The 26482-nt window shown below is 46.2% G+C and overlaps 1 protein-coding gene across 1 annotated transcript in view; it reads left to right on the plus strand.

The window, feature by feature from the left end:
• The first annotated feature begins 870 nt into the window (after positions 1-870).
• COL26A1 (collagen type XXVI alpha 1 chain) overlaps positions 871-26482 on the plus strand; it is a 162171-nt gene continuing 136559 nt past the window's right edge. Inside the window, exons 1-2 of the mRNA XM_066202098.1 lie at positions 871-1262; positions 25068-25190. Of these exons, the coding sequence (XP_066058195.1) occupies positions 1111-1262; positions 25068-25190 (275 nt within the window). The 5' untranslated portion in view covers positions 871-1110. The remainder of the gene's footprint in view (positions 1263-25067; positions 25191-26482) is intronic.

Consider the following 26482-nt stretch of genomic DNA (forward strand, 5'->3'; position numbering starts at 1 on the left):
AGTTTTAAACACAGATTCAGCTGCTGTACAGAGAGGGAGCCATGCTGCTGCCTCCCTTCTTGGGGTGTTACCATTGTGAAACACCCACATCCTTTTACAACTGCGAAAACGTTCCTCCTGCCTGCGGTTGACTGTGCAAATTCTTCAAGCTCAGGGCCATCCTGGGTGATAAAACAAGGGGGTCTGTGGGAAGTGGTGGCAAAAGGAGTGCTTGGGTGTGAATCACAGAATCATGAAGGTTGGAAAAGATCTCTAAGATCATTGAGCCCAGCAGTCAACCTCACACTGTCACGTTCACCACTAACCCATGTCCCCATCTGAGTGATGCCAGAATGAGCAGAATGCACATCGTGAAAGCAGAGATCACTTTCTCACTGCTTATCTTGTGAGTGCGGTGTCTTAAAATTATTTATTTCCTATTTTATCTGTGTAACTTCTGCAGCAGGAGTTACCTGTGAACATGGCAGCAGGCACCAGATTTGGGGTATTTGGGCTGCGCTGCTGAGCGGTGCGTTCCCTTCGGCCCGGCCCTCGGTTAACTGAGGAGACACATGGACGTGTGCCGTGTCTCGGTGGTGCCTTGGTTTGGGTGGGGACTGGGGGTCCCTGGGGTGCTGCCGGCAGCGCCCGGGCCGAGGCTCAGCCCCGCGCGTTCCGTGTCCTGCGGGAGCGCGGCTCGTCTGCCCCGGGCCGGGCACAGCCCGACGGAACCCCTCCGCAGCGGGGTCTGCCGCCAGGCCTGGCAAGGGTTAACGCCGAAGCCCCACGCCCCCTTTGACGGAGTCGGGCCAACCTCGCCAAATTTGAAAAGGCATCCGGGGCTGAGTGTGCGCCCTGGGAGCATCGAGCCGCGCTGGCCCCGGACCCCCTGCGCGGGCAGCCGCCGCCGCCGCCCGGGCTCGGCTTGCCGAGGGTCGGGGCTTCCCTTTGGCAGCCGGAGAAGCCGTCCGTCCCCGTGTGCCCGGCACCCCGTGCTCCCGCTCCCGGGGCTCCTCCGTGCCGTGGGATCCCGCCGTGACCCCGGCCGGGGGAGCACGCTGTGGCCCCGCGCCTGCCGTGCGGTGTAAGGGGGAAAGGGGAAGGCGGTAGGAAAGCCCCGTTCTTGCAAAAATGCAGCTCGCTCTTTTCTTGTCCTGGTGCTGCTGCCTGCATGGATGCGCGCTGGGCACGGGCTTCCTCTATCAATTCCCAGCATCAACCCTGCAGCACAACTACCCAGAGCAGAGCTCCGGCTCGCCGGGCAGCGGCTTCGCCAGTCGCCGGTGAGTAAGACCGGGTCCAACTCTGGGCGAGGAGGCTGCGCCCCGCCGGTGGCCCCGGGGGGACAAACGGGCACGGCAAAGCCGCGGGCAGCGGTCCCTCGGAGGGTGCAGGGGAGTGCTGGGCTGCTGCCCCTCGGCCAGCCGGGCTGAGCTGCCCGCATCCTCAGTGGGCTGCGGGACGCTCCCTACCTGCCCGCAGCAGTGTCCGCCTCCTGGGGCAGGGAGCGGCTGGGGAACCCAGGAGCTGAGCTTGGGTAAATGGCACCCGCAAAGTCTCCCCCTGCCTCGCCCAGCCCGTCGGGGAGGGGAAGGGGCTTTGCCGGGGCTGCGCGTCCCTGCGCAGCCGGAGCAGGAAAACCTCCTGAGCCGGGACACCGGGGATGCCGGCAGAGGGAACTGTTATAGCCCTCGGCTGCGAGGAGAAACTTGTTCAGCTCAACAAAGGAAAGCCCTTAATTACAGATCTCTCTTCAAGAGCTGCAACTTCCAAGTAGCTGTTTAAAACCAAACCTCCCACTCTTCTCCTCTCCCCCCACCCCAACCCAATTTCTTATAAACTTAATATAAATCAGGTTTGATTTACTGTATCTTACTGCTTCAGTAGAGCAAACAATTTAGGCTTCTCCCCCTCCTCTCTGTTTTCTCTGGGTATTTCTCTAGAGGTGAAACAGCTGTTCAGATGAATGAGCTGCACTGTATAAAGCAAGAGAGTGGCTTAACCTGATTCCAGTTGTTCTTGAATTTCACTTTTTTGTTTCTTTTCTTTTTTCTTTTTTCTTTTTTTTTTTTTCCTGTCTTACCCTTAAATGGGGACTTGAGATTTAATATTCAGTGCTCGTCCATCCTGTCTCTACCTCTTTTCCTCCTTCCTTGCTAATACCTAGTCTGTGTGAGTTGTGCTGCTGTGGAGGAGGGCTTCTGTTAGCACCACTTACTTGTGCTGGGGACTGGGAAAAGGCACGGACCCCGTGGATTTCCGTGTTCGAGGTGCAGGGCCGGGCACCAGCCCTGTGCCTTGCACGGGGCTCGCATATGGTGCGGATTTCCCCCCGGGGGGAGGTGGCTTTGTCCGCTGCACTGTCAGACAGGCCTGGGGCTGCAGGGGGTGTGATGTTAAACTACAGCAACTGTCAAAGAGTTTTCTGCCTTTGTCAAAGGCAGAAAATTATAGGAGAGTAATGGGATAAACCTATCCCAGCTGGATCTCTTCCAAGGTACCCCCTTCCCAAAGCATGAGCTGCAATGAGAACCACATGTCATTTGTCTTACATATCTATTAGCCTGCAGATCTTTGTTCAGAGCTACCACGCTTACATGAGTGCGGACCCTGCTCACCAAAGACCTTCCCCAGTTCTCACTCTTGCACAGTTTTCCCGTGCCTCAGTGGTTTGGATAGCTGATGCTTTGTCGGGGGAACATGTCTCTCTCCAAGTCTATAAAGTGTTGTGTAAAACCACATAAACCTGATTTAAACAATGATGTTGGGGAAAGCTGGTCGGTTTTTAAAATTTATTTTTTATGTCCGATGGAACTTTGCCCTGGGAGACTCTCCCATTCTAGTTCAATGCAGAGGGGGAAGTAAAAAATTGAAGGGAGGAAAAAAATCACCAGTGGATGTTGTGTAAGAAAAATTCAAGTGCTCAGTCAAATATCACACGTTGAAGCAATCTTTGTATGTTTTAATTTCCCCTTGAGTGGTGAAGTTTTGTTGTTGGCAAATGTCTAACAGCTTCACTTTCTGATGGGAAAATCTGTGTGGGAAAACTTTCCCCAGCCACAGTGTTGGACTTTTGAGGGAAGTCTCCTGCTGGGTGCAGCTTCAGGTTGGGATAGCTGGACTTTTCTGGATTTATTATGGTCCATGATAGGAGTGAGGGTTTTTGCTCTGAGTCTGACATTGATCTATATGGGTGCAAAGCCTTTTTTCCAGGACTGAATCAGACTACTATAGACTGGTTTTATACCAGTTGTTCAGTGTCCCTGTTGCCATTGGAACAGGGGATCTTGGTAGCATCTGAATGATGTGAAGCAAAAGCAGCTCCATCACAGCAAAGCTTTCTGGCCTCTGCCCTGGAGAGGCTGTGGAGGTGACAAGATGGTGGGAAGGTGATTGCTATTAATGGCACTAACATGGCCATTCTCACTTTCTCTTCTTCAGCCTTCCCAGTGTGTGCTTTGTCCAGTGACTTCTGGCACTTTCCTGAGTCAAAAATAAGGAGGGACAGAGCCTTGAAAGTTTGTGCTGCAGCTCCAGGTGTTGGTACATTGCAGCACATACTGATGTGATGCTGTACGGTTGATGGATTTCCTTGATACAGGACACACCATGTTTCTGCAGTTGTCTTTTCCTGTCCTTGATCAACAAGTGATTGAGCTGTTTGGGAATCTGCTATCAATTTCCTGAAAATTAACTTGTCATAAGAGTTGTATTTCTCCAAAGGGAGAAGTTTTTGGAGTCCTTTTTGCTGATACAGCTCTTGGTATCTAGCATGCAGGCTGGCTCAGGGATGGGCTCCTGAGGCTCTGAGGTAGCTCTGCTGACCATGTTTCCTGCTTTCCCTGAGCACTGTAAAAAGCTTGGGGTGGTGGGGAAGGGAAATTTGGAGGAAAAAATATGGTTATTCACGTTCTCCAAAGTGAAGCCATGCGGTACTTGTTCTGGAGGAATGATGTATTCTCTGTTTCCTTTTTTTTTTTTTTTAAATGAATATTCTAGCTTCTGGTTGGCTTCAGTTGACAGGCCTTGGTTATTAGACCAAAAGACACTTGCAGTCTATCTTTGCATGTGCTTGAATTGAGCTTCTGATGTACAAGGGCTAGTGACTGAAACCCAGGCAGCAGTGTCTGTTGGCATTGTATAGATGCAAGAGCCTCACAGTTTAGCTTGGAATTCCCATTCAGTGCATGCACTTTGAACTTGCTGCTGTGTTAAGGCGATGAATGGGAAATGGGCCTTACTGGGAGCATAAGAATGGAGGGGCTGCCTGCCAAGGAGAAGTTGTCCTCCAAGCTTTGAGAAGCTTTGCTAACTGAGTTAAGGGAAGCTTGTTCCCATGCTGGAAGTAGCTCAGCTGTCAAGGAATGCCTGACTCTGTGTTAGTTGTTTTTGGGGTTGGTGTTCTCCCAACTCCTCATTCTGTTTTCCTGTACTTTCTATTTAGTCATGCATTGAGTCCTTGTGAACTTAATTGTGGGAGTCAGAAACTTCTGAGAATTAGATGCAGGGCTTAGACTGGAAACAGCCCAGGAGAGTGAGACCAGGGTTCCAGTTGCTCCTCCACCAATGGTTCACTCCATATCAGGGGGGAAATCACTTTGCCATGGATTCCATGGGATAGTTAAACGTGCTCTGTGAGCTGCTTTGACATGGGAATGATATTTAAACAGACATCAGCTTTCCAGTACTGCAGCTTGTCTTGCTTCCCTGAGAAACCCTAAGTATTGGTGCTTGAAATATGTTGTCAATTATTCCTCGAGGCTACCAGTTTCCTCACAGGTCACTTGAATGTCTGACTCCCAAGATCAAGATGTCTGTGTGGATCTCTTGTAGGTAGATGTGTTCTGTCCAGAATAACTGCCTGTGTTGTGCTTGGCCCTACAGCTCCATCTGTGCTGGGCTGGAAATGACCCTCCCCAACCCAACTGAGCTGTAATGTAGCAACCTCCAGCCTTTTAGATGAGGTTTTAATACTTTTAAGTAACTGTGGCTCTCTTTACGTGATAGAAGCCTGTTCTTAATATTAAAAGGTCATCTATGAATAAGTATCCCTATTTATGCAGTCTGTCAGAATGCTTTCAGAATGTGTATCTGGAGTTTTCCTGATGGATTTTTATTAATTTTCTCCTCACTAGAGAAAGATGACTTGAACCTTATTTCAGCCTCAAGTTCTGAACCTCTCGTGACTCTTAAGTGGGTGTGGAATATAAAACTATACATATTGGCCAAATGTGGTTCTCTCTCCTTTTAGTGACAGGATCTTGCTCTCTGAGTCATTTTCTCCATCACCTAATTGTCTGCTCATTGCCTGAGGTCCCTGGTTTGCTGTGGACTGTGAGGATGTCAAGCAGACAAACTGGGATTTGTGTCACGCTGAGTCCTCTGCTCTAATTCCTCTTTGAAGTGCCCGACCCAGGTAACCAAGAGGTCAGGAGGTCTTGAGCTCATCACCAGACCCTGGAACTATCTGGTGTTTGTTCCCCGGACTCTGCAGCCATATGATCTTCATCTGACTCGTGGGGTTCAGGGCTTTAACTTTGCAATGCAATTAGCAGTGGAGCCAATGGAAGTCTAAGGGTCTGGTGACACTGGAATGGCTTTGAAATACCAGATGTGATTGTAGCTACTGCAGTAAATTGTATTCCTGTAGGAAATCTACTGTCCTGCCTTTCCAGCTGCTTGTGTGAATAATTTCCTCTTAGGTAGGTTTCATTTACCAGCTTGAGGGGAAAAAACAAAGTGAGCAGAAAGGCAAAACAATGGATGCCAGTGAACTTGTGCTCCCCTTGGATAAATTAACAAATGTTTCTTTCAGTAATCCTTATTTTTTAGTTTTCTCAAAGTTGAGCTTGTTAGGGTGCTAAAGTGCTAGTAGAAACAGGTCAGGTTAGGAATGTCACAGCTTTGCTTGGGGAGTGGTTCTTTGGCACTGGGATCGTAGAATATTTACTCACATCTTCGTTTTGTTGGGCTGTGTCTTGATAAAGGGGGAAAAGTAAGAATGACTTTCAGATAAGGGTTAAGAACTGAAAGCATAGAGTGCTTTAGGTCTCCTGGGTCAGGGTAAAGGACTCTTTTCCTGCATCAGACCTCCAGCATGTCTGTAAATGTTACTGATTTATAAAGCATAGATGCCTTTCCTGTAGGATAATATAAAAATTCATCCAACTGCATTTCTGAAATATGCACAAAGCTCTCGACTCAGTTTTAATTAGGCAGATCTAGACAGTGCTTAAATTTACTTCCACTGAGGCATAATGTTTATTTTGAATCTTTGAGCATACAGCCAGCCTGTGCCAACTTAGATATCACAAAGATTCTGTTAGGATAATAGCTGCCAACTGGAAAAAAGGCCAGTGCTACTAATGTGGTCACTGTCCTACATTTTTCAGCTTTTTATATGGCTGAATAATACTAAATTTCTTGCTTAGTGTAAATATGCACAGTGTAGCACTCATGTGAATTAGAATCCTTAATGCTGCAGAAACCAGCAAGAGTAGGAACTGTGATATTGTTCCTTGTTGGTTTTGTTCCTTGCCTTCTTTATTTTTAAGAAATGGTTGTTTGTTTATGTTTAATTTATTATATGATTTAGGTGCTTTGGCTGGTTTTGACAAGTAGTGTTTTCCTCCTCTTGGAATTGAACAGATGTGTGAAGAGAGTGCTTGGGTGGAAGTATTGCCTGTAATGTTTAGGCCTCGCTGTTTGAAAATAGCTGAATCTTTTGGGGAGGACTAACAAATAGGAAGCTATTTCAGGTTTCAGACTCCTTTTCTGCTTCTAAGGCTGAGCAATCATATTTCTGGCAAAGAAAGAAGCCTCTTCTATCTGTCTAGAAATGGCTTTCACCCAGAGGCCCACACAGTGGATGCCTCTGAGACAAAAGCTGAAGGCAGCTTCACAATGTTTCGTGTTTGGAACAGGTCAGTCTCCTCTTCCATATCAATGTAGTTTATCTGGAAATGAGAATCTGCCACTCAAAATCATAATAGTTAATTTTGAAACTGAGAAGAGACAGTAACTGTGAGATTCTCTTATTTAGGTCTCTACCTCTGTGTTTTGCTTTGTGTCTCCTGTCTATCCTCCCAGAGCTGAGTAAGGCTGTTCTTATCCAGCCACCTGCCTTTGTGCTGAGCAAACAAACCATCTGTCAAAACATTAAAGCTAAAAGTGAGGTACCACTGCATAGAAGGGACCAATTCATGTCCAATATTGACATCAGGTTATGTAGTCAGATGTCTTTTTAATCAATTCCACTTTTTCTGCCCCTAGGAACTGGGTGGAAGTGATATTCTTTGCAGCATTTGTGCTGGATACAGGCATGTGTTTGCTCAGAGCATCTCAGAAATGCCAGTGCAGTGAAATCATGAGGCAGGGGAGTATTCCCTGGATGTGGTTGTGTAACCAAGCTATACTGAGTCTGTAGAGTTAAGAACAGGTTCAGTTCTGTCTCTTCTGTGTGTGTATGTGCACTCTGGAGAGGAGGTGTGTTTGTCTCTGCAGATGGACAAGACTCTTGATTCCTGATTTCCACTTTTTAAATGGAATAAAAAGACTAAGGACATGGAAAGAGTGTGCTTTATAAAAGTAGTGTAGGCCAAGGTGTTTCATGAAAGATGCCCATTTAGTGCAAAGACAGTTTTGGGGGTGGACTGTGAGGAAGGGAGCGCAGCAAATTTGGTTGCAGGACCTGAGTATTAAGGTTCTTGGTCTTCTCTGTGAGAAATGGGAACAGGATGCCCCTCACCCTGTGCCTGTTGGATGTTAGAGCTGTTTTGGACTAAGAAAAGCAGCTGCATGGGTGCTAAATGAGCTAAATACTCCTCTTGCCCTGTTGGGACGACCTTGTGAGATGGAGCTGCTCAGTTGAGGCGCTACACAAAAACCTCCCTTCTTGCCTTGGCGCGTTTTGTGCCTGGGGTCAATCCACATCTGCTTTTTCCCTACAGGACTTTGCTTAGTTGTTCAGGAGCGTGGTGCTGGGAGCTCTCAGCTTGGTTTGAGCTGCTGCTCCTGGGGAAGGGCTGGGGGCAGATGGGCTGGGGGATGGATGACATAATGTCTCTGTGCTGGGCTCCTGTTGGCCCGGGGTGGCGGTGCTTGCTGGGGTGTGGTAGCCCTGAACGGAAGGGCAGACATTTCTTTTTTGCTGTGTGCTGCTTAGCCCTTATTAAACTCAGATGTTTCTAACCCCTTCCTCCGGGCTCTCATTATTGCTGTAAACACAGCAGAGCGCAGGGAGCTTTTTCAAATCCTCATTTGAGGCAGCAATGGGTGACAGCTCTTCCCACATGAATTTAACACTTCAACCCGAGGGAGATTCTGCCTGGGTTTTCCCTAAAGAAAAAAGACTTTTTCATCTGATGCCACTTCTCTTGTTCCTGCCTTGGGTTGCCTGGCTCCCTGGCTTTCTTCTTGCCTGATCCTGTCTTGTGCTTCCCCAGAACCTGTCTGGTTTCTGCAGCCCTGCTCAATGTGGGCTGTCTGGCTGCTTGTCTCATCACGGTATCTTGTTCAAATGTTGGTTGAGTTGTTTGCATTTTCAGTGGCAGTGAAAGCAGTATCAGCTAAAATAAGGTTTCTGTTGCTGTGCTAGGATGAGTCAAAAAGGCTCTCCCAGAATAAACACCTAGATCAGCTGCTCTGTATCTCAGCTGTACCTGTTCCAGATTTACTGTGTGCCTCTGACAGAAAATTATATTTCAGCTTTCTGTGGAGGGAGAAAGAGAGGAGAGATTGCCACAGTAACAGGATCTTAGATGCTTCCTACCTATGAACCACAACTTCATGAACCAGCATGAGCTACTGTGCCCCTGCAGGGGAACTTAGGAATCCTTGGTATCTCTGAATATAACCCACTAACTTTGAGGTAAATCCAGGCTATTTATAACCTCCTTGTACGCAGTTCTCCAAGGACTATATCCATTGCAAATCTACTTAGGAGTCTCAAATATCTGTCCATTTAATATAATTCTTCTTTGAGCTGGGAAATTCTTGGCCCAGTTGAGGTATCAGAGCTGCTTTGTGCATAGCACTGGCATAGTATAAGCTGTGTTCCTGCAAGATCTCTGCTGGTCTCTGTCAGATCCTCTGTATGACTTGTTCTTGTGACGTTTGTGTCTTGTGTTGTCCTGTGTTTTAAATTGAGCTAAAGAGCTCTTGACAGAATGCTGGACAGAACCAGGCTATGGCAGATGTTAGGAAGGTCGTTGCCATTCTGATGCTGTATTTAGTCTCTGGGTGCCTTTTGGAAATTTAGGCTATCCTAAAACACTGAAGGATGACCTACCTTGCTGCAAGGTTCTCAAAATCTGGTCCCTTGAGTCTCTGGCTTGGTTTAAATTGCCCTTCTAAAGTTTCTGGCATGTGGGGAGGTACAGAGAGATTTTCTCAATTGTGATTCTACATCTCCAAGAAAACACTGATTTAATTACTGGTCACTGTAGATTTGAGGTGAACTTTTAAATGCAGCTTTTAATAAACTTAGAGCTAAAATGGCAGCACCCCTGAGAACTGAGCTGTCAGCTTGTGTCTGTCACTGGCACCAGCAGTACAGGACAGAGAAAATCCGATATGCTTAAGCTTCAGTATTTCAACATGGCAAACCCTGCTAACCTAAACACTGAGGGGGGAGCTGCATTCTTTGCTATGCCTAATCTCTGTATTTTGTTAAACATGCATTCCTGCCAGAACTTTATTGGACAGAACAATAGTGACCAGCTGGGCAAGTGACCCTGGCTTTTCTGGTCGGCAGAGGAATTCAGCATCTGAGAAGTTCAGATTCTCATGTGCAGCTTAAAGTGATCTGGATTTAGTTGCTTTTAATTATTAGCTGGCTGATTCATAAGGCTTTGTTTTCCACCCTCTTTCCCAAGACAAAGACTGTTTCCTTAAATGCTCAATATATATTCTATAGAGCAGCACAGAGTCTGGGAACTGAGACTTGCAAGCCCTCTCTCTCACTTTTCTTTCCCCTAAATAAAATGGGAATAGTAATACTTCCCTTCATGTAAAGGAAGGCTCTGGGGAGTATTTCACGAGGGTGTGGTTATATCTTAGAGGGAAGGCTACAAAATCCAAAGTATTGTATATGAATTTATGCCGAAGTTTATAATAAATCTGTGAATGATAATACTTGGCTCTTGTATAAACTTCCACTCTTACAGAATAGAGGTCATTGTGCTCCCTGTTTACTGCACCTCTCTGAGTCTGAATGACTGAAATTGGTCTTTGGGAATAAGCCTTTGCCTGAGCTCTGCAGAGAAGGATTAGTTTGAAGGGGATGCTGAGGGGTGGGAGAGGGAGGTCCTGAGCAGGGCAAACTGGACTGACCAGTAGCAGAGAACTGAGGGGCTTTCCTGTCCCCAGGGTGGTTTTTGGGAGCCTGGATGTGGATGTACCTTTAGAAGCAGCCCTGGCTGCTGCTTCGTGCTCAGGGCACAAATGTCTGTGGCAATGGGTGTGACCCAAGAGCACCAGCCTTGGAGCAAAGGCAGCTCTGGGCTGTGATGCTGCAAATTTCTCCTGCTCCTATCTGAAGTACAGCAGAGAGCAAAAAGGCAAATTGGCTCTGTAGGATGTTACAGTGCTTGGCTTAATGCTGCTGTAAATCAGCATAACCTGCAGCAAAAGCTATAGCCTCCCTGCAGTGTATTTCAGGATACAGCAGCGAGCCAAAGGGTTTAAACTATCACACAGTAAAATGCTGTCTCTGGGGCAGCTGTTACTGGAAGTCACTAATGTATATCACAAATGATACAAAAATTTTGGATTACAGAGTGGTAGGAATTCATAGGCTGTCGGCCTGTGGGTAAGCTGTGAATGAGTGTGCATTGCAAGCAGAAATAATAGGATCTCATATTGCCAAGCACTAGAAAAATACTTGAGGCCTGATACTGTAATTAAAAGTCTGCTAAAACCCTTGCAAGACCTCTGCAACCAAACCCATTGTAAATTTATTTCAAGAACCTCAGCAACGTACTAATTTTCTTGGGTAATGTCCTTTGAAACAATCAAGCTCTCTAATTATGTCTGTCAGGCCTTGCCAAGTGGTTCTTGGCATCTGAGCTAGAAGGTTTTCAAAGTAGCTTCTGCAAATGACTGTGGAATTTTGCTGAAGGTAAGCTTTCAGCTCCCAGGTACCATTTGGAGAAGTTGCTGCATAACTTTTAGGAAGGTTAGGGTAAAGCTGTGTATCTCTACAGTGGCTGGGAAGAAGAAGGAGAAAAGTGGGAATGTGGAAATTATAGGATTCATCCCAGCTTCTCTCTTGAATTGAATGCAGTTAGAAACTGGGTTGATTTGTGTCAGACATTTCAGTTGGTGTCCTGGCTGAGCCTGGGAGTCATCCTGTGCTGCCTCTGTCTGGGTGAAGGGTTGGATCTCAGCAACCCTGTGGAAGCAAGGTTGGCTTTGCAGGGCAGCTCCATGAGCTCTGATGTGTGGGGTTGGTTTGGGGTTTTTTTTGTTGTTGTTGTTTGGTTGGATTTTTTTAACCAACCAGCCAAAAAACACCACCACAAAGACCAGCACCAAACCCCATACCATTATTTGATTGGAATCACACGCTTCCCATGGGCTTGTGGTTCAGATGTTGCCAGTAACAGCTGGATAGGTGAACAGGCACTTCCCAGGGACATACCTCCAGCAAGGGGAACCAGTTCCAGAGTTGTTCTGTCACTCTCTGCTCTGAGGTTCTACCAACCTTTCTGATTTGTGAATGAGAGTGGTTTCAACTGAAACTCAAACCATTTTTTTTTCTCCTGTGATGCGAGTCTGTCACTGATGCGAGTCTGTCACAGCCGTTTAATGGGATGTGCAGCACTGCAGGGTTCATACATCCCTCCTTAGAAATGGCTCAAGGGAGTGCTGTGGCAATGGCAGCTGCTGACTTTGCTTCCAGGGTTGCTCAATCTGGCACAATCCTTTGCTGAGATAAAGCATGGAAAAAATTCTCCAAACTATAGTGAAAGGTGTACAGGAAAACTCTCTTGTGTGTTTATGTGAGGGAGGAAAAACCACAAACAGGTTTGAGCTGTTGTGTGTGAAGGCAGTTTGTGTACATACTTAGTGCAGTAATAAACACAGATTGTTGCTGTGTGTCACAGGTTTGCTGCTTTGCCCTCAGCCAGTAAACCAACAGCAAGATGCTCTTTCCAAACTAGGAAAAAGGTATCAGAAATACAGAATTGATAAAATTCAGGTTATAACTGCTTGTTTTAATTAAACTTTTATCTTGCATGCTATTTGTGTCACTCTTCATTCTCTGATGGAAGAAATGTGTGTAAATAGAAGAAAAGGAAAAAAAAGTTAGTCTCTCTTTAATGGTTTTGCCTTGAGTTTGCCCCAAGCTTTTGTCAGTATTGTGTGTTCAATGTATTCAGTGTCAGCCACTCCTTTGCACACACAGACCAAGACTCACCAGTAACTCCAGACATTCCCATTCCCTGAAGAAAGGTGAGGGATGCTGTGAAGTGTTTGCTTTAGGAGTTTTGTTCACTTGTGAGCATCAGTTTGCACTCTCACCAATTTGTGGTTAAAATGCTTTATGTTGTGGAGTTTTGCACTTTGCCATGGTGGAGCACTTAGGCTGCCCTGTCCTTTTGCATTGGCAGGCAACTTTTAACTTAAACCACCACCAGAGAAACCCTGCAAACCCCCACCTAGTGGAATGTGCTGCACAATTCTGCACAGAACAGAACAGGACAGGAATTTTTCTGACCAAATGCCTGTATCTCCCCTTCAGACCTCCTGCTGTCCCCTCTCTTGCTCAGCGCTGCTCTCTCCCCATCCGGTTTCCCACGTGTGTGCTCGGGAATGTTTCAAGGCAGTGTTATCATTCCTAAAGAATCTACTGTGCATGCACAGGCTATGGAGGGGTTTTTCTTCAGCTGTTATTACTTGGCCAAATCAAACCCTTTTTCCACCTGGATACTGAAATGTAGGTCTCCTCCCTTCCAAACAGAGGCTTCCAAAGCACTGAGGCACTAAAGCAGTTTCATGGATTGCTCAAGAATTTTTTAATAAGAGAGAAAGGTGTTAGTGTTCCCATTCACACGAGAAGGGCTTTCTTTTTTTAAGCTCTTTTTATTCCTAATGAACAAACTGGGCTGCAGCAGGGTTTAAAAGGAGAATACAAATAATTGTTCTTGGCTAGAAACGAGGAAGCAACTGCTTCCAGAGCCAGTGAAAGCTTAGGAAGTTGTATTAAAAGCAGAACAAACCTTTTACATTGAAAATAGGTAGAGCACTTAGTTTCCTGCTGTCTCTTTATGGTCTGTCTGTAGACAGATATCAAAGGGCAGTGGGTTCTGTGTGATTAAAACACATCATCTGCTGAGGAGTGAGTTTAAAACTTGGTGAGGCAACACCTGGTGCTCACTAGCAGGGATTTGCGACTACTGTGTGCAAAGAGCTGAGCTACAGCAAACGCTGGGGAGTTTTTTTTTATGGCATTGGATGGGTGCAGTCAGGAGAGTAAGAGTGGGAGTCTGGAGGAAGGGAAAAAGGCTGCTGGTCCAGCAGGTTGTTGTGCCTGGAACTGCCTCATCCAACCCATGCTGTAGTTGCAGGGAGGTTTGAATGAGGCCTCTACTTAGTGCAGAGGAGGCTCTTTGGAAGGGCTGGTCATTGCCAACCAGGAGGTGTTTTAGAGCAATTCAGTTTCATTTACATGGGCCCTGGGAAGGACTGAGAGGCTTGAGAGGGAGGCAAGGAAGAGAAAGATGTGATAAACTAACCAGCCATGGATGTGGACATGTGTTTGTAAAGGCCATTGCTAGTTTGCTACACTAATGGTGTTTTTTTAAGAGTTTTAGCCCTGTGCAAGTTGTTAAAGCTATTGATACATCCTCCTGCCTTAGCTCAGCTTCTGATCTTGCTCTCAATCTGCCCTTGGATCAAAACCGGCTGTTGTAAAGGGCAAACTCAGCTCTCTGATGACAGAACAGATCTCAGTTCTGATGTTCCTACTTCCCTACACATGAAACTCCCATGGGTGTGACTGGAACAATAGGATTATTTTCCAAATTATTTTTTATTGTAGTAACGCCCAGGACAGCCTTGTGCCAGACATGGCAGACATGGAATAAAAAGTTTTCAATTTAAATAGCAAATTAACACACAGGCTTTGGGGTTTGTTTTTCAGGCTGATTAACACTTTGAATACCCAGGCAGAAAGGTTTTCCAGGGCTTTGTTTTCACTGAACTGGGTCTTATGTGGCTCATCCTGGGGATCTCTGAGCTGGGCTGGGGTAACAGCCTGATTTATCTGCTGCACACAACACAGCCTGGTGTTCAGATGACCTGGCACATTGGTAGAGCATTTACAGGGGAAAAGTGCTTTGCTCTGGAGGTGCTGACATGTTAGTGGGGTACAGCTGTCCCCAAAAGAATCTTCCTAGAGCACCAGCAGGAGTCTTGTCTCAGGCCTGGTGCAAATGCTGGTTCACAGGTACCTGAGCTTCAGCTGCCTCACTGAACACAAGTGGCTAATCTGAGAAATCTGAAAAGAAAGAAGAGAAACTGTTGATCCTGAAGAAGAATAAGAAGATGAGTTTGTTGGGGCTGGCGTGTTGTTTCTAATCACCTCCTCCAGCACAGGAAACATTAGAAAATGGTAGAGTTTTCTTGCACTTGAGGAAAGGCTGTTCCCTTGGTGGTTTCAGTGGGGTTATTGTCACGTCTGGCTCTTTGGCCTGAACCAGGAGTGAGGTGCAGTACAGCTGAGCCTGCACACCTGCTGCTGCTTCACTCTGGAAGAGTGTTTTCATGCCTTTGGCTCATGTTCCCAATGGTGATGGGCACCCACATGGTAGGTCACTGCTTAGAAATGTCTGCTGTGTAGTCCCTTGTACACCAGAGCCCACAAATCCTTTACAAGTGGCTGACCAAATTGAAGACCTAGACTGAAAAAATTGTAATGTGCCACAGGAAAGGAGAAGTGGGCAGGTGGAAGAAGTGTTGCTAGAAGAGTTGTGGGTTCAATTTACCTGGCACAGCTGTTTGTGCAGGTATTTCCAGTTGCATCCTAAGACCTGTGAGTCTGAAGCTGATACTTTAATCTGGTTTTTGACACCTTTTGGGGCTCACTGCTCTGGCAGTTGAAAAACATAAGGAAAAAACACATCTGTATTGCCCTAAAGAGAAAGCAACATGCTGTCTGTGGGATCTCTTTCAATACATGCTTTTTTCTTTCTAGCTATCAAAAGGATGTACCTGTCTCCAGTGGCAGTGATATCCCAACTGTTCAGCTCCAGGAAAAACCCAAAACATGCATGTTACATGAGCAGATTAACATCATGCAATAATAGGAAGCTTGATTGTGCCATCCTAGTTTTGTTTTTTTTTTGATACACTCAACACTGTCCTTTTGACATTGCCTTTTGTTCTTGCTGTAGTTTGTGGTTTTTGGTGCCAGTATAATGTTAATGAAAAACACTGCTCCATTTAGGCCAAGTGCCTGTGTTCCTGTCATGCATGTGGCATTCATTGCTGCTAGTGAGTGCTGGGAGTTTGGCACCAGAGGGCTGAATGGGAGGCACAAAGATGCTCTGTTGTCTGTACAGAGCTCTATGAGCAAAAAAAAAACCAAAACAAATTTGGGAGCAAGCCCTGTCCAATCCCTGCAGATTGGCTGGTGGTGCAGATACAGGCTCTGTAGGGCAAAGGGTGGGTTTTAAGGAGATGCTGAAACCAGAAGAAGCCTGATTTGTCCCTTTTGGAGGACTGAGTTGTGCAAAGTGTTCTGTTACAAGGGGAATTAAAGACACCCATGGTCTCTGCCTTTGTGCATGGTGGAGGAGCAGCTGTAGCCACAACAGGAGCAGTAGTAAAGCACAGGATGCTCTGACAGGGTCAGTGACTCCTTATACTGCTTTTCTGACTGTTTTCCTTTCTGCAAAGGTTTTGAGGACCAGCAGGTGTGTGTCAGTGCCCTGTTCTTCTACTTAAAATTTGCACTCTACCTCTTGCGAAATCAAATTTAGAGTTTAATTCTGAATGAATGTTTGTAAACTCAGATGTACTGACCTTGATTTAAGTTAGTCTGGTGCTGTTAATGAGGATCAGGGTCACTGTCCTCGGCTTGACCAGTTCTAGATCAGACCCTCAGAGGCAGACACAGGGAAGTACCAAATGTAGACTTTGACTACAGGGATCGGTTTCAGACAAATCGTTGGTGGGCCAATTCCCAGCTCTCTACTTTAAGTCAAGGTCTTCAGGATTTTTTTCCTGCTATCTCACCCCTCTTTTCAAGGTCAGGCTTTTTAGGAATGAACAAACTATTTCTGTGGATGTATTCACAGTATGGAGGTGTTGGACCTATCTACAAGCATGTAATCCAGCTGTGCAAAAATGTTTAGACTCAGGTTCTTCTTTTGAAAGGCTCTAATTCAAGCAGCTTTTAATGTTGCAAAAATGACATACTTGGTTGTAATTGTGCATGATTTCCATGCTGCATGGATATCAAATGCCAAATTCCATCAAGTCAGTCTAATTTAACAAAGACAGATTCCATGGATATTTTTGTACATTTCCTCTTTTCTCCCTCTGTGAACACTGGAAACTACTGTCTTCTCATTGATTGTGATAAGCTCATGGGAGGGAGCAGCAAAACATTTCAGTGTGTAAAAGAATGTCTGTAAAAGCAAAGAACTTCAAAGGGGTGAAGTCCCCTTTTATTCCTGAGTGCTCAGTCATGGACTAACTTCTTTCATTTCCATGCTGAAGTTAATTATGGTTCAGGGCAACCATATTTATGGTTTGATTCAGTTGGAACATGTCACTGGCAAACTGAGAGGAGATGGGTACTGGGTGTAAATCAGAGGGACTTTATGCTGGAGGAATATTCCTTTTGTCTTCCCAGCCCTCTGCCCTTATGCACACACAAACAGGTGTGCAGGCACAGATGGGGCTTGTTTTGAATGTGATCAGTTTGTTTCTGATACTACCTGCCTGATCAAGGCTAAATCTTCATCTGCCTCTGTTCTATCCTTTATTAATATCAGTGCTGATGTTCTACAAGTGGATCAAGGGTGTGTAATAGGTGTTCTTATCTTCAGAGCCACTCCTGCAGTAGCTGCAGCAGCTGGCAGGTGCCTAGTGAATGAGTTTGAAAGTTAGAAGAGAAGAGGAATGTTCTCATGGCTGAAGGAGCTGAATGTAGCTCTGGGGAACTGGATCCCTTCCTTGTCTCTGAAGAAGAGTTGCACACATGTTCCGTAGTATTTAGCTATGCTGCTTCTAGGTGTTTAATAATTCCAATAGGGAGAGGTTTTCCCTTAGCCCCTGTAACTTCAGTGGCTGCAGGAGGATAAGGTAAAATCTTGTGCAGATTCCTATGGATTGAAGAAAGCTCAGCCCTTGAGGTAGTGCTTTTTGGAGGGTCATCCCTGCATAAAACAAAGCAAAGAAAGCACAGTTAAATGTGCTTAGCTGCAGGACTTGTTGAAGACTGAAGCCGTTATGCAGACTGAACTGTATTTTCCTCCTAAGGTAAAGATTCCTCTAGGACAAAGCTCCCTCCAGCAGGCTCTGATAATCCACTTTGTGTGGGAAAACTTAAGGCTGTTGTTGGCAAGTGAATATTTGAAGTGCACTAAGCACAGAACATATCGCCCCCCTGGGGAAGGGTTATGCTATTGGGAGGTTCCTGGATAAATTGTCCCATCTTACTCTGCTGGCCAGAACTTATTTTTATGGCCACTTTGTTCAGACTCTTATTGTGGGGGTGGAGTGGTGGTGTGTGCAGAGAGATTGGAGTTCCTTCCAATCTTTGTCTGCCCAATACAGCGGAGTGGGAGACCTGGAACTTGTCTTATTCTTGCTTGTGTCTCTGGCTCTCTGCTGCTTCAAATGGCTGCTGCTGTCTGGCTTCAGAAACACCAGCAGCCTTCCAGTTTTATTCCTTTCCCAAAACGAATGGGCTGTTACAGAGATTTTTCTCCCTTTTTTGCAGGAGTCAGGGTAACCTCTATTAGTGACTATGAAGTGCTCAGTGGGAGGAAGGCACGCGTAAAGCATCAATATTGACAACAAGATTACTGTGCCTTGTCATGGCTTCTGACTTGCAGGCCTCTTAAAACTTTGTAATGGAGGAGCAGAATCTGCTTTGAACTGAACCCTGCCATCGTAAGCTTGTGTACAGCCAGCCCCTCTCCCCTGCCAGGTGGTCTTCCCTGGATTCCTTACCAATCTATCTACAGGCAATCCTGAATCAATCCATCAACGGTGAACATTCCAATATTGTGGAGACTGCTGGTTACAATTGAATTTTGTAGCTGGCTCTTTGCTGGACAATGAGCTGGATGACAGCCTTGATCCTAAAACCTAGTTACCTGGGGCGAGCGTGAATACAGCCAAGAACAGGGGAAACTTAAGCCCAACTTGGCTTTTATCTGAGCTTTCCAGTAACATGTGATGGGATTGTTTCCCCTTTAGCCAGGTCACAGCAGTAGAGAGTAATCTGGTCACAGCCAACTGAATTAGCTGGTAAACTTGATCCTAATGAGCGTCAAAGCACATTCAGGGAGGTGTGTATTTGTGAATAAGAAAGGAATAATGTAGTTTATAGAGCTGGATGGTTCAGGAAGAGATACCCCAGAGAGCCTGGCAGCCTTCAAATCTGGATTTCTTGGCATGTAGGGGGCAACTGCTGCTCCTGGCCTCAAGGGAATATATAAATAACTAACTCCTCCTAGTGCTGGGCTCCAGCACACAGTGTATGGATTGCTGTTCTGGCAGAGCAAATGGGATGCTGTACTATTTACACAGAGAAAAGGGCACAGTTTGCTTTCATTGAGTCAGAACGGCAACTTTTTCCCAGTGAAAGTCAGTGACCTTCTGATTTTATTGAAATTCCTCTCTAGGATTGCAGGGAAATTGATAGCTCCAGTGAAAAATGTTATGAGGAAACTTGGGGAAGTCTACCTAGCTATCAAAACACTCCTACTGTTTTCTGTGCCCTAAATGTTGATCTCTGCTAAGTATAACATACAGTGTGTTATCCTTATGGAAACAAAAAGATAATTCAGTGCAGTTGTTTACACAGGACAAAGCTTTAGGGCAAATCACAAGCATCAGAAATGCCAACCTTACTGAGAGACTTCTGTGATATTTATTGAGAGTGGGGAGGGTCATTTTGTGCCCAAACACATGGAACAGGTGCTGATTAAACTATCCTGCATATTAAATGTTGTTCTACTCCCGGAAAGAATTCTTTTCCTTCTGGCTTGTCCAATTAACTCTCTACCAAACCCACACCAAATCTCCATTTTACTCAGCTCCACAGCAATACAAATGGCTTTGTGTAGAGCCCAGCTGGGAGGATTGTTTCTGCTGGAAGCAGTTTTGAGCATGGTGTGCTCGGAGGCCATGGATTTCGGGAGCTGGAGTCGTGTCCTTCAGTCCAGTGAGAGCACCAGCCCGCAGGTCTGTGTGGGAGGTGGTGCCTGCTGTAGGTCTGTCCCTAGCAGGGCACGGGATCTGTGTGTGGTGCTGAACTGTCACCCTCTGAAAGAGGTGATTAGGCAGGAATGCAGCAACTTTCATTTGTGAGCTGCACAATCCCGATTCACTGAGTCCTGATCAGTTCAGCCTGGTGGTTCTGACACTGCTCACTTTGTGATCCCTTCTCCAGTGAAATGGAGCTAGCTGACAAGCCAGGTGACTTTTCTCTTGTGAACCATCTGGAACCTCCTCCAGGGACCCCCAGGACGCAGAGAAGCTTGGAAAAAGTGAGCAGTTTGGACTGGGAAAGAAGCAAACACTGCTCTTGGGGATGGAGGGCTCTGTATGTGTTGTGGTGTGTTTCCAAGCATTCATGGGGGATGGATGGATGGATGGATGGATGGATGGATGGATGGATGGATGGATGGATGGAGAGATCCCTTATGCACCCCGTGGGCTTAGGGAACAGTACTGTGCAAATCCCAGTGGTGAGAAGGGAGGGAAGATGATGTTTCCTGTCAGTGTCTTCCCACCCATGAAATGATTGCTCTAACTATGCTATGCAGGAATTGAGCTTTGACACGTGAGTGTGTGGCTCTTCTGGAACCTACAGTATTTTAGCTTGGTTATATGTTACCTTACACTTCTCCACCCTCTGCAGTCCCTTTTTTTCCTCTCACTGTTGGGTGTAAAAACATCCAGAATCTCCAGGGGTGAGTCCAAATTAGCTTCTGCTGAGGGTGCAGGAGGTTCGGAAAGTCAGTGTGGTGCAGGTTTGGCTTTGTCTGTGGTGTCTGCCTACGGAAGCAAACTGCACCTCCAGCTTTCTGTGTAAGCCTGGATGCCCTGTGAGATCCTCTCAGGCTGTTCCCCATATGCTCTGGAAGGTGAGGATTTCTTATGTCCTCCAGTGTCCGGGTGCCTGAAGCCATCACTGCTTTTGCTGAGTCAGCAGAGAGCAGGCACCTCTCAGCATCTGCTGAGGCAGGGGGGTCTCTTTAAGCTCCAAGCAGGAGTTTGCAGAGTATCTCCAAATGGAGGCAAACTATTGATTTTGTTGTTCCATTCAGCCTGAGGGGTCCACAGTAACATCCTGAACCTACACTGTGAATGTGATTAGATGTCTGCTGGCATCAACACCCCCATTCCCTCTGGAAAAACACGTTGGCAGCTGTGATCAAGACATGAGACCTCGGTCTGTAGCCCCAGAAGGAAACTATCTAATTCAGCAGCTTGCTGGCCATAATCTACAGATCCTCTGTTGTCTCTGAAGGTCTTCCAAGAATTAAATAGGGTGTGAGAGGAGGGGATGTTTCTTTGGAAACAGCTGGAGGACATGGACCAAGTGAAACTCCTCTCTCTGAGCAAGGACCAGTTCCATGGGATGCTGCAGAACATCACGCTAAATATGCTGCTGATGAGCATGCATGAGATCCTGAAGGAGCTGCTGTTTGCATCATTTTGTTTGCTTGCTTGGAATATTCTTATTGAATAAGCAGCAATATATTCTCTGCCATCCTGGATGCATGCCAGTAAAAGCCCTAAACCTTCCTTCCTAGCATCTGTATATAATAAAAAGGGTCATTTATAATCTCTGTAAGCCATGATGGGGCCTTTCGTCACGTTGTCTGAAGCCTGCTTGCATTCTGGAGGCTGTTCTTGCTGACTTTTGGCCTGCAAAGAGAAGTCTTGGGATGGTTTTGTCTGTCTGTCTTCTTTCTGTTGTAATCACTGTGCTATTTTATCTGCAGTGAGTTCCAAGCTGTATGTCCTAATGCATCCTTGACCAGCTGTGTTCCTGCTTTTGTCTTACCTGCCTGTGTGCCACAGTAAAAAACTCTAAAAGTTGTATCTGGAGGAAAATGATGCTATTTACGGGAAGCCAAGAGTGTGATGTACCTTTCACTCCTGGCTGTGGGTACCTTTGTAACCAAACTCTCTCTTCTGTTGATAAAGAGAGAGGATGGAGAAATCTGTGTTAACGTTTGATTATCTGAGTATTTTTGGGATCTGCCTTTTTTTTTTTTTTTTTTTTATGCCCACACTTGGTGTTTCTGCTTTAGAGATGAGGTGATAAGCATGGTAATTTATCACTGTCAGTGCTCTCTGTGTGCTCCTGCTCAGGAAGGTGAAAGGTTGTCCCTGGATTTGAGTGGAGGATCTGTTACCCTGCCATGAGCTGTCAGTCCTGTTCAGCCTGGCAAGGAAAGCAATGCATGGTGAGCCTCGGGGAAGCTTCTCACTTCCTGTAGTGATTTTATAACAGGTCCCTGAGCAGGTCATGCGAAGAAATGAACCTGGGAAGGTGTTGGGTTTTTCCCCACCCCAATGTGCTGTCGAATGGGAGCAGCCTTTATCTTCAGCTGCTGCCCAAGGCGCTGTCATGAGGTAGTAACAAGTTCTGTTCAGCACCTCTCTCTTCTATGAAAGGCTGTTCCCAGGCAGAAATTACAACCTGATTGCCAAATTCCTTGGACTTGCAAGGGGATGTGTCTAACTGCTCGACTTGGTCCTTAGAATAAGTTGTTAAAAATGTGAGACCTACTCAGATAACAGCAGTTTGGGGCTTGTTTGGAAAGAGGATCTATGCATTGCAGCAGCACCCACTGAAAAGAAACCTTGGGAGATTCAGCCTTGTGTGTAGCTTAGAATAATCAACCTTTCTTGCAGTTTTTGAGGTAGGCAGCCTGCACAGTGCCACCTCCAGAGCCACACATGAAGTGCCAGACTCTCAAACCGGTTGAAAATAATCCTTGAAGGAGCAAGATGACATTAAATTTGTGTCTGTGCAGGGGAAGTCTAAAGAGGGTAATGACTAGTTTCCATTTCTGCTTAGGAGTTGCAATTTTGAGCTGCCATTGTCCAGTAACAAGAGCAGATTGGCTGCCAGAATCCCTCTGACAGTTTCAGAGTTTGCCTCTGTCACCTGCCTTTCTCTCTGGGGAGTGTGTTGGTGTTTTTCTTCATTCACCTCATTTCCCTTCAAGAACATGAAGCTGTCTAATTTCAGCATCAGATATGAATGGTGTTTTTTCAGAGTGCAGTTGAGGTGGTTTTTTTTTTTCTTTTTTTCTTTTTTTTTTTTTTTTCCATCTGACACACAAGTACCTTGTGTGTACCCAGGAAAGTGGGATGAGCTGTCTCCTAAGCCCAGCAAAATCAATATTAGTGTGAAACGATCAGTGTAGGATAATCCATGTGCCCTGTAAACAGCACTTCTTCCAGAGGAGGCCAGAGGGACGCACATAACAGTTAAAGCATAACATGTGTAATTAAATATTTATTTGGATTTCATTGACAAGCCAGAGAAAATAATGTTAATGTGTAGGGACGCACTCAAGTCCTTGATAATTATACTCTGATTTAAAATGTTCAGTAACTGTTCTGAATTTGTTTCCCCTATTTATGCCCCTTCATGCTGTGTTACATGTTGCTAGTGTGGATACTGCTGCTTCCTTCCTCTCCTGCTCTGGGGGCAATTCCTTCACTCCACATCTTAATGAGAAGTTTCGGTTTTCATGGTTTCAGGACACAGTATTCTGCTGTTATGATGGCAGGTTCTGTGCATGTGCAGGTTGTTTTACCTGACATGAAATGGTTTTGCTCTGAGGCTCATGCACAACTGCTGTCCTTCCTATGGCTGGAAGCACTGAGCTAAAAGCACGTTCAGGGTAAATAATGCAGGGCTGTGATTTTCCCAACCCCTCTCATTCTCACCCTTTCTCCTGGCTGCTTTTCCTTCTGTGCTCAACTGGCTGTTCCCATGGCATGAGGAGATATTACCCCTGTCTGGACAAACCCCATGACTAAAGCTTGGAGAGACCAAATGGCTGATTGCACCAAGTGTGCAGGTGAAATGTAAAAGAAAACTTCACTTTGAATCATCACATTTTCAGCCTTTAGCTCCTGTTGTTTCTGGTTCTACTCCCTAAACTTTGTGTGGAAGTTGTCTTGAGCCCGTTATAGGATCTGATGCCACCATGTGATCTGAAGCTTCATTAACTTTATCTTTCCCCCCCTTGTTTTGATGCTGCAGATGTCAGTATAGACATTGGGGTACTTGAGTGCCCCATCCCTATTTATACACCACAGATCCCTGACAAATCTGAGATGGGTGGTTCTGTAAGACCTCCCTGCCCACCTGGGCTCACCTCAGGCATCCCCACAGCCCACGCTCCCTGATGGGGAGTCGCAGGGCGTTTCTGGTGAGCAGGAGCAGCGTCTCAGGGAAAGCTGCATGGCTGAGCCTTGTCCCTGCTGCTGGGCTGGTGGCACTGGGCGCAGAGCCAGCCCTCCCTGGGTGTCCCAGCCTTCCCGGCCGGCTGTAGCCCAAGGGTCAGCGAGCAGCCCGCTGGCCCCATGTGGTCCTGGCATGTGTGCCTCCTATTCATGGAGATGGGAGCTATCCAGAGAGCAGGGATTCCTGTGGAGATGGGAGGGGAATGCCAAAAGGGGGAAAAAGCAACGAATGCTGTAAATGGCATGTTCTGGGGAAATCAAACTGACAGAGAGGAGGTGGTTTAGGGAAGGAGAAGAGGATGTGCAGGTGCATTTCTGCTTTGATCTTTGATGTGCAAGGTTGGGGAGTCACTGTGGTGCTTGAAGGGATCAGCTCTACTGAGGGCTCTTGCTTTTAGATAGATGAGGAGCCAGGACTCTGGCTCTGGTTCAGCAGGGAATGCTTACACAAGCACTGGGTGTGTTCTGGAGCACAGGCTGGTGTCTCCATGTCCCACGGTGACCCCAGTTCTGATCCCCAGTCAGTAGGAAAGTGACTCTCAAACCTGTTAACTACACTGATGTACAAAACACCACAAAATGTTCCACACCAAAATATTCACAAAAATGTGAACCAGTATTTGGCAAAGATGAGCAATGCTTGCAAGGGGTAATGAAAGTATCCTTTTTTGTACCCCCTCAAGCATGTCACTGGGACCTATTTTTTTTTTCCAGGGGAGGTCCCTGAAGGGTCTGCAGGCCTGAATTCCCTGTGCTGACACTGCAGTTCTTTCTGTCTCATACACCTTGCAGTGAGGAGTCTGTCTCTCTCTTGAGACAGTGTGAGACACTCATCCCTCCCTCCCCTGCATTTTCCCTTGCCCGTTTTTAGACAGTACCCTCTGCAGGACAACAACAGGACTAGTTCAGCACTCAGCTTGTTTGAGCCCTGCCGACAGAGAACTCCACCACACCAAAAAGCAGAATTTTCCAACTCTGCTGTTGTTCCGCATGGTGGGAGGCTGGGGAATGATACCATAACAAGCAGGATAGAATTAAGACCAGTACAATGGGAGCTGACTATCAGGAGATTTGGAGCACTTCTTTTTTTTTTTTCTCAAGTCCTATTGTTTCTGATAAGTCACAGAACTGAATTATGCACTGTAAAACTCTGGCCTCTGACAACCGAGCAAGAGACATTACTGCATCTGTGGTTCAGGTTGGCAGGAGCTGGGAGTCTTTCTGTGGCTATTGGAAGGAGAGGGTGGGGTGAGAAAGGAAGACTGCAAGTTAGCCTGGCTGTGGGTGGCAGAAACAATCCCCCCACACCCAGATTCTTGGTCTGTTTTTCCTGCAGTCTGGTGTGTGTTGGTTCACTGGTTGTCTCACTGGGGCTCACTGACATGTGTCCTTTCTCTCTGCAGGCACTGGTGTCACTACACGGTCACAAGGACAGTCTCCTGCCAGGTGCAGAACGGGTCAGAAACGGTGATCCAGAGAGTTTATCAGAGCTGCCGGTGGCCAGGACCTTGTGCCAACTTAGTGAGGTAAAAATCTTCATGTCTCATGTTGCCCAAATCTTCCTGCCTTTCCCCTTTGCCTGGGGGGCTGGTGAGCGCTGCAGAGAGGGCTGAGCTCGGAGGGTCAGGTGGGGTGTCCTGCTTTGGGGTGCAGTGACTGAGGAATGCCACTGCTGGTAACTGTGGGGTAATCCCAGGTGAAGGTAAGTGTAGCATTGTCAATTTTAGGAGCTCTCTAAACACAGACAGTCTAATTAAGAAAGGAGACGTTGTTTATTCTGTGCAAGGTGGAAGTTACTACAAATCAAGCAAACCGAGGGGTAAAATATTACATCTTTTATAGAGGAAAGTTTACATGGACCCACCTGTCTAATAGGCATTCTCCACCTACCTAGTGCCTCTTTATTTGGGTGATATAATCTTACACAAGATGCTCTAAACATAAAGTTCTTTTTTTTTTTTCATTAAGCAACTACTGTTGTAGAAGTTGTGTGACAACATCAGCTACATTTACAAAAGGGAAGAAAATTTAGCCTGGGGACAGATAATTCAATTTAAAGACATCAGTATTAGGACAAGGTATGTGAAACAGTTTTGCTCAGGCTGTAGTGCCAGTTTGTACTTCTCCACACAGGAGGCTGCTGCTGGTCAGGCATGAAAGCAGATAAATGTTCAGTGAGACTGGACAGGGTGAGCAGGGATGCTGCATCAATGGTTCTGTGTGACTTGTTGGTATCAAGTCCCCATACTCAGGGCTGTAGTGGTGATATTGATCACATACACTGGAAAGCTGTGATCAAATCCCTTAGAGGCAATGAGGGACAAAGGTAATGTGCCCAGTATCTTTCAGGGTGGAATTTCTTTAGACTTCCTGGATTTCAGTACCCATAAAAGACACGTCAAAACAGAATGTCCTCTCCTCAGACAAGAAACAAGGCTTAAAAACAGCTACAGTGTCAAAAACTTGCCCTGGGCCTGCCTTGCCTTTCCATCATTTATAGTCTTGGAACCTACATGTAAGAAGGAAAAAAAAAAAGTGTGAAATAGCTGTCCCCAGCTACCACCTTTCAGTAAAATGTCTTTGCATTGTTGTGCCTTGCCTTCTCTGAAAGGCATTCTCAGAGCAGAATAGTGTTACCCACCCATCTGGGAATTGGGGCAAAAAGCCATTGTGCTCTAAATTTGCACCTAGCTTCTAAAACAATTTCCCAAGTAGACAAGCCATAACTTAGCTCACAAAGCCCAGTCATTTTATTGTTATTGTTACCAATTCACCCCCGGGGCACCGGTTGAGGTCCTCCTGTAGTTGATAACCTGGC

This window comes from Chamaea fasciata, unplaced genomic scaffold (assembly GCF_029207755.1).
Source record: "Chamaea fasciata isolate MVZ Bird 193981 ecotype frontalis unplaced genomic scaffold, bChaFas1.0.hap1 SCAF_21, whole genome shotgun sequence".
NCBI classification, from domain to species: domain Eukaryota; kingdom Metazoa; phylum Chordata; class Aves; order Passeriformes; family Sylviidae; genus Chamaea; species Chamaea fasciata.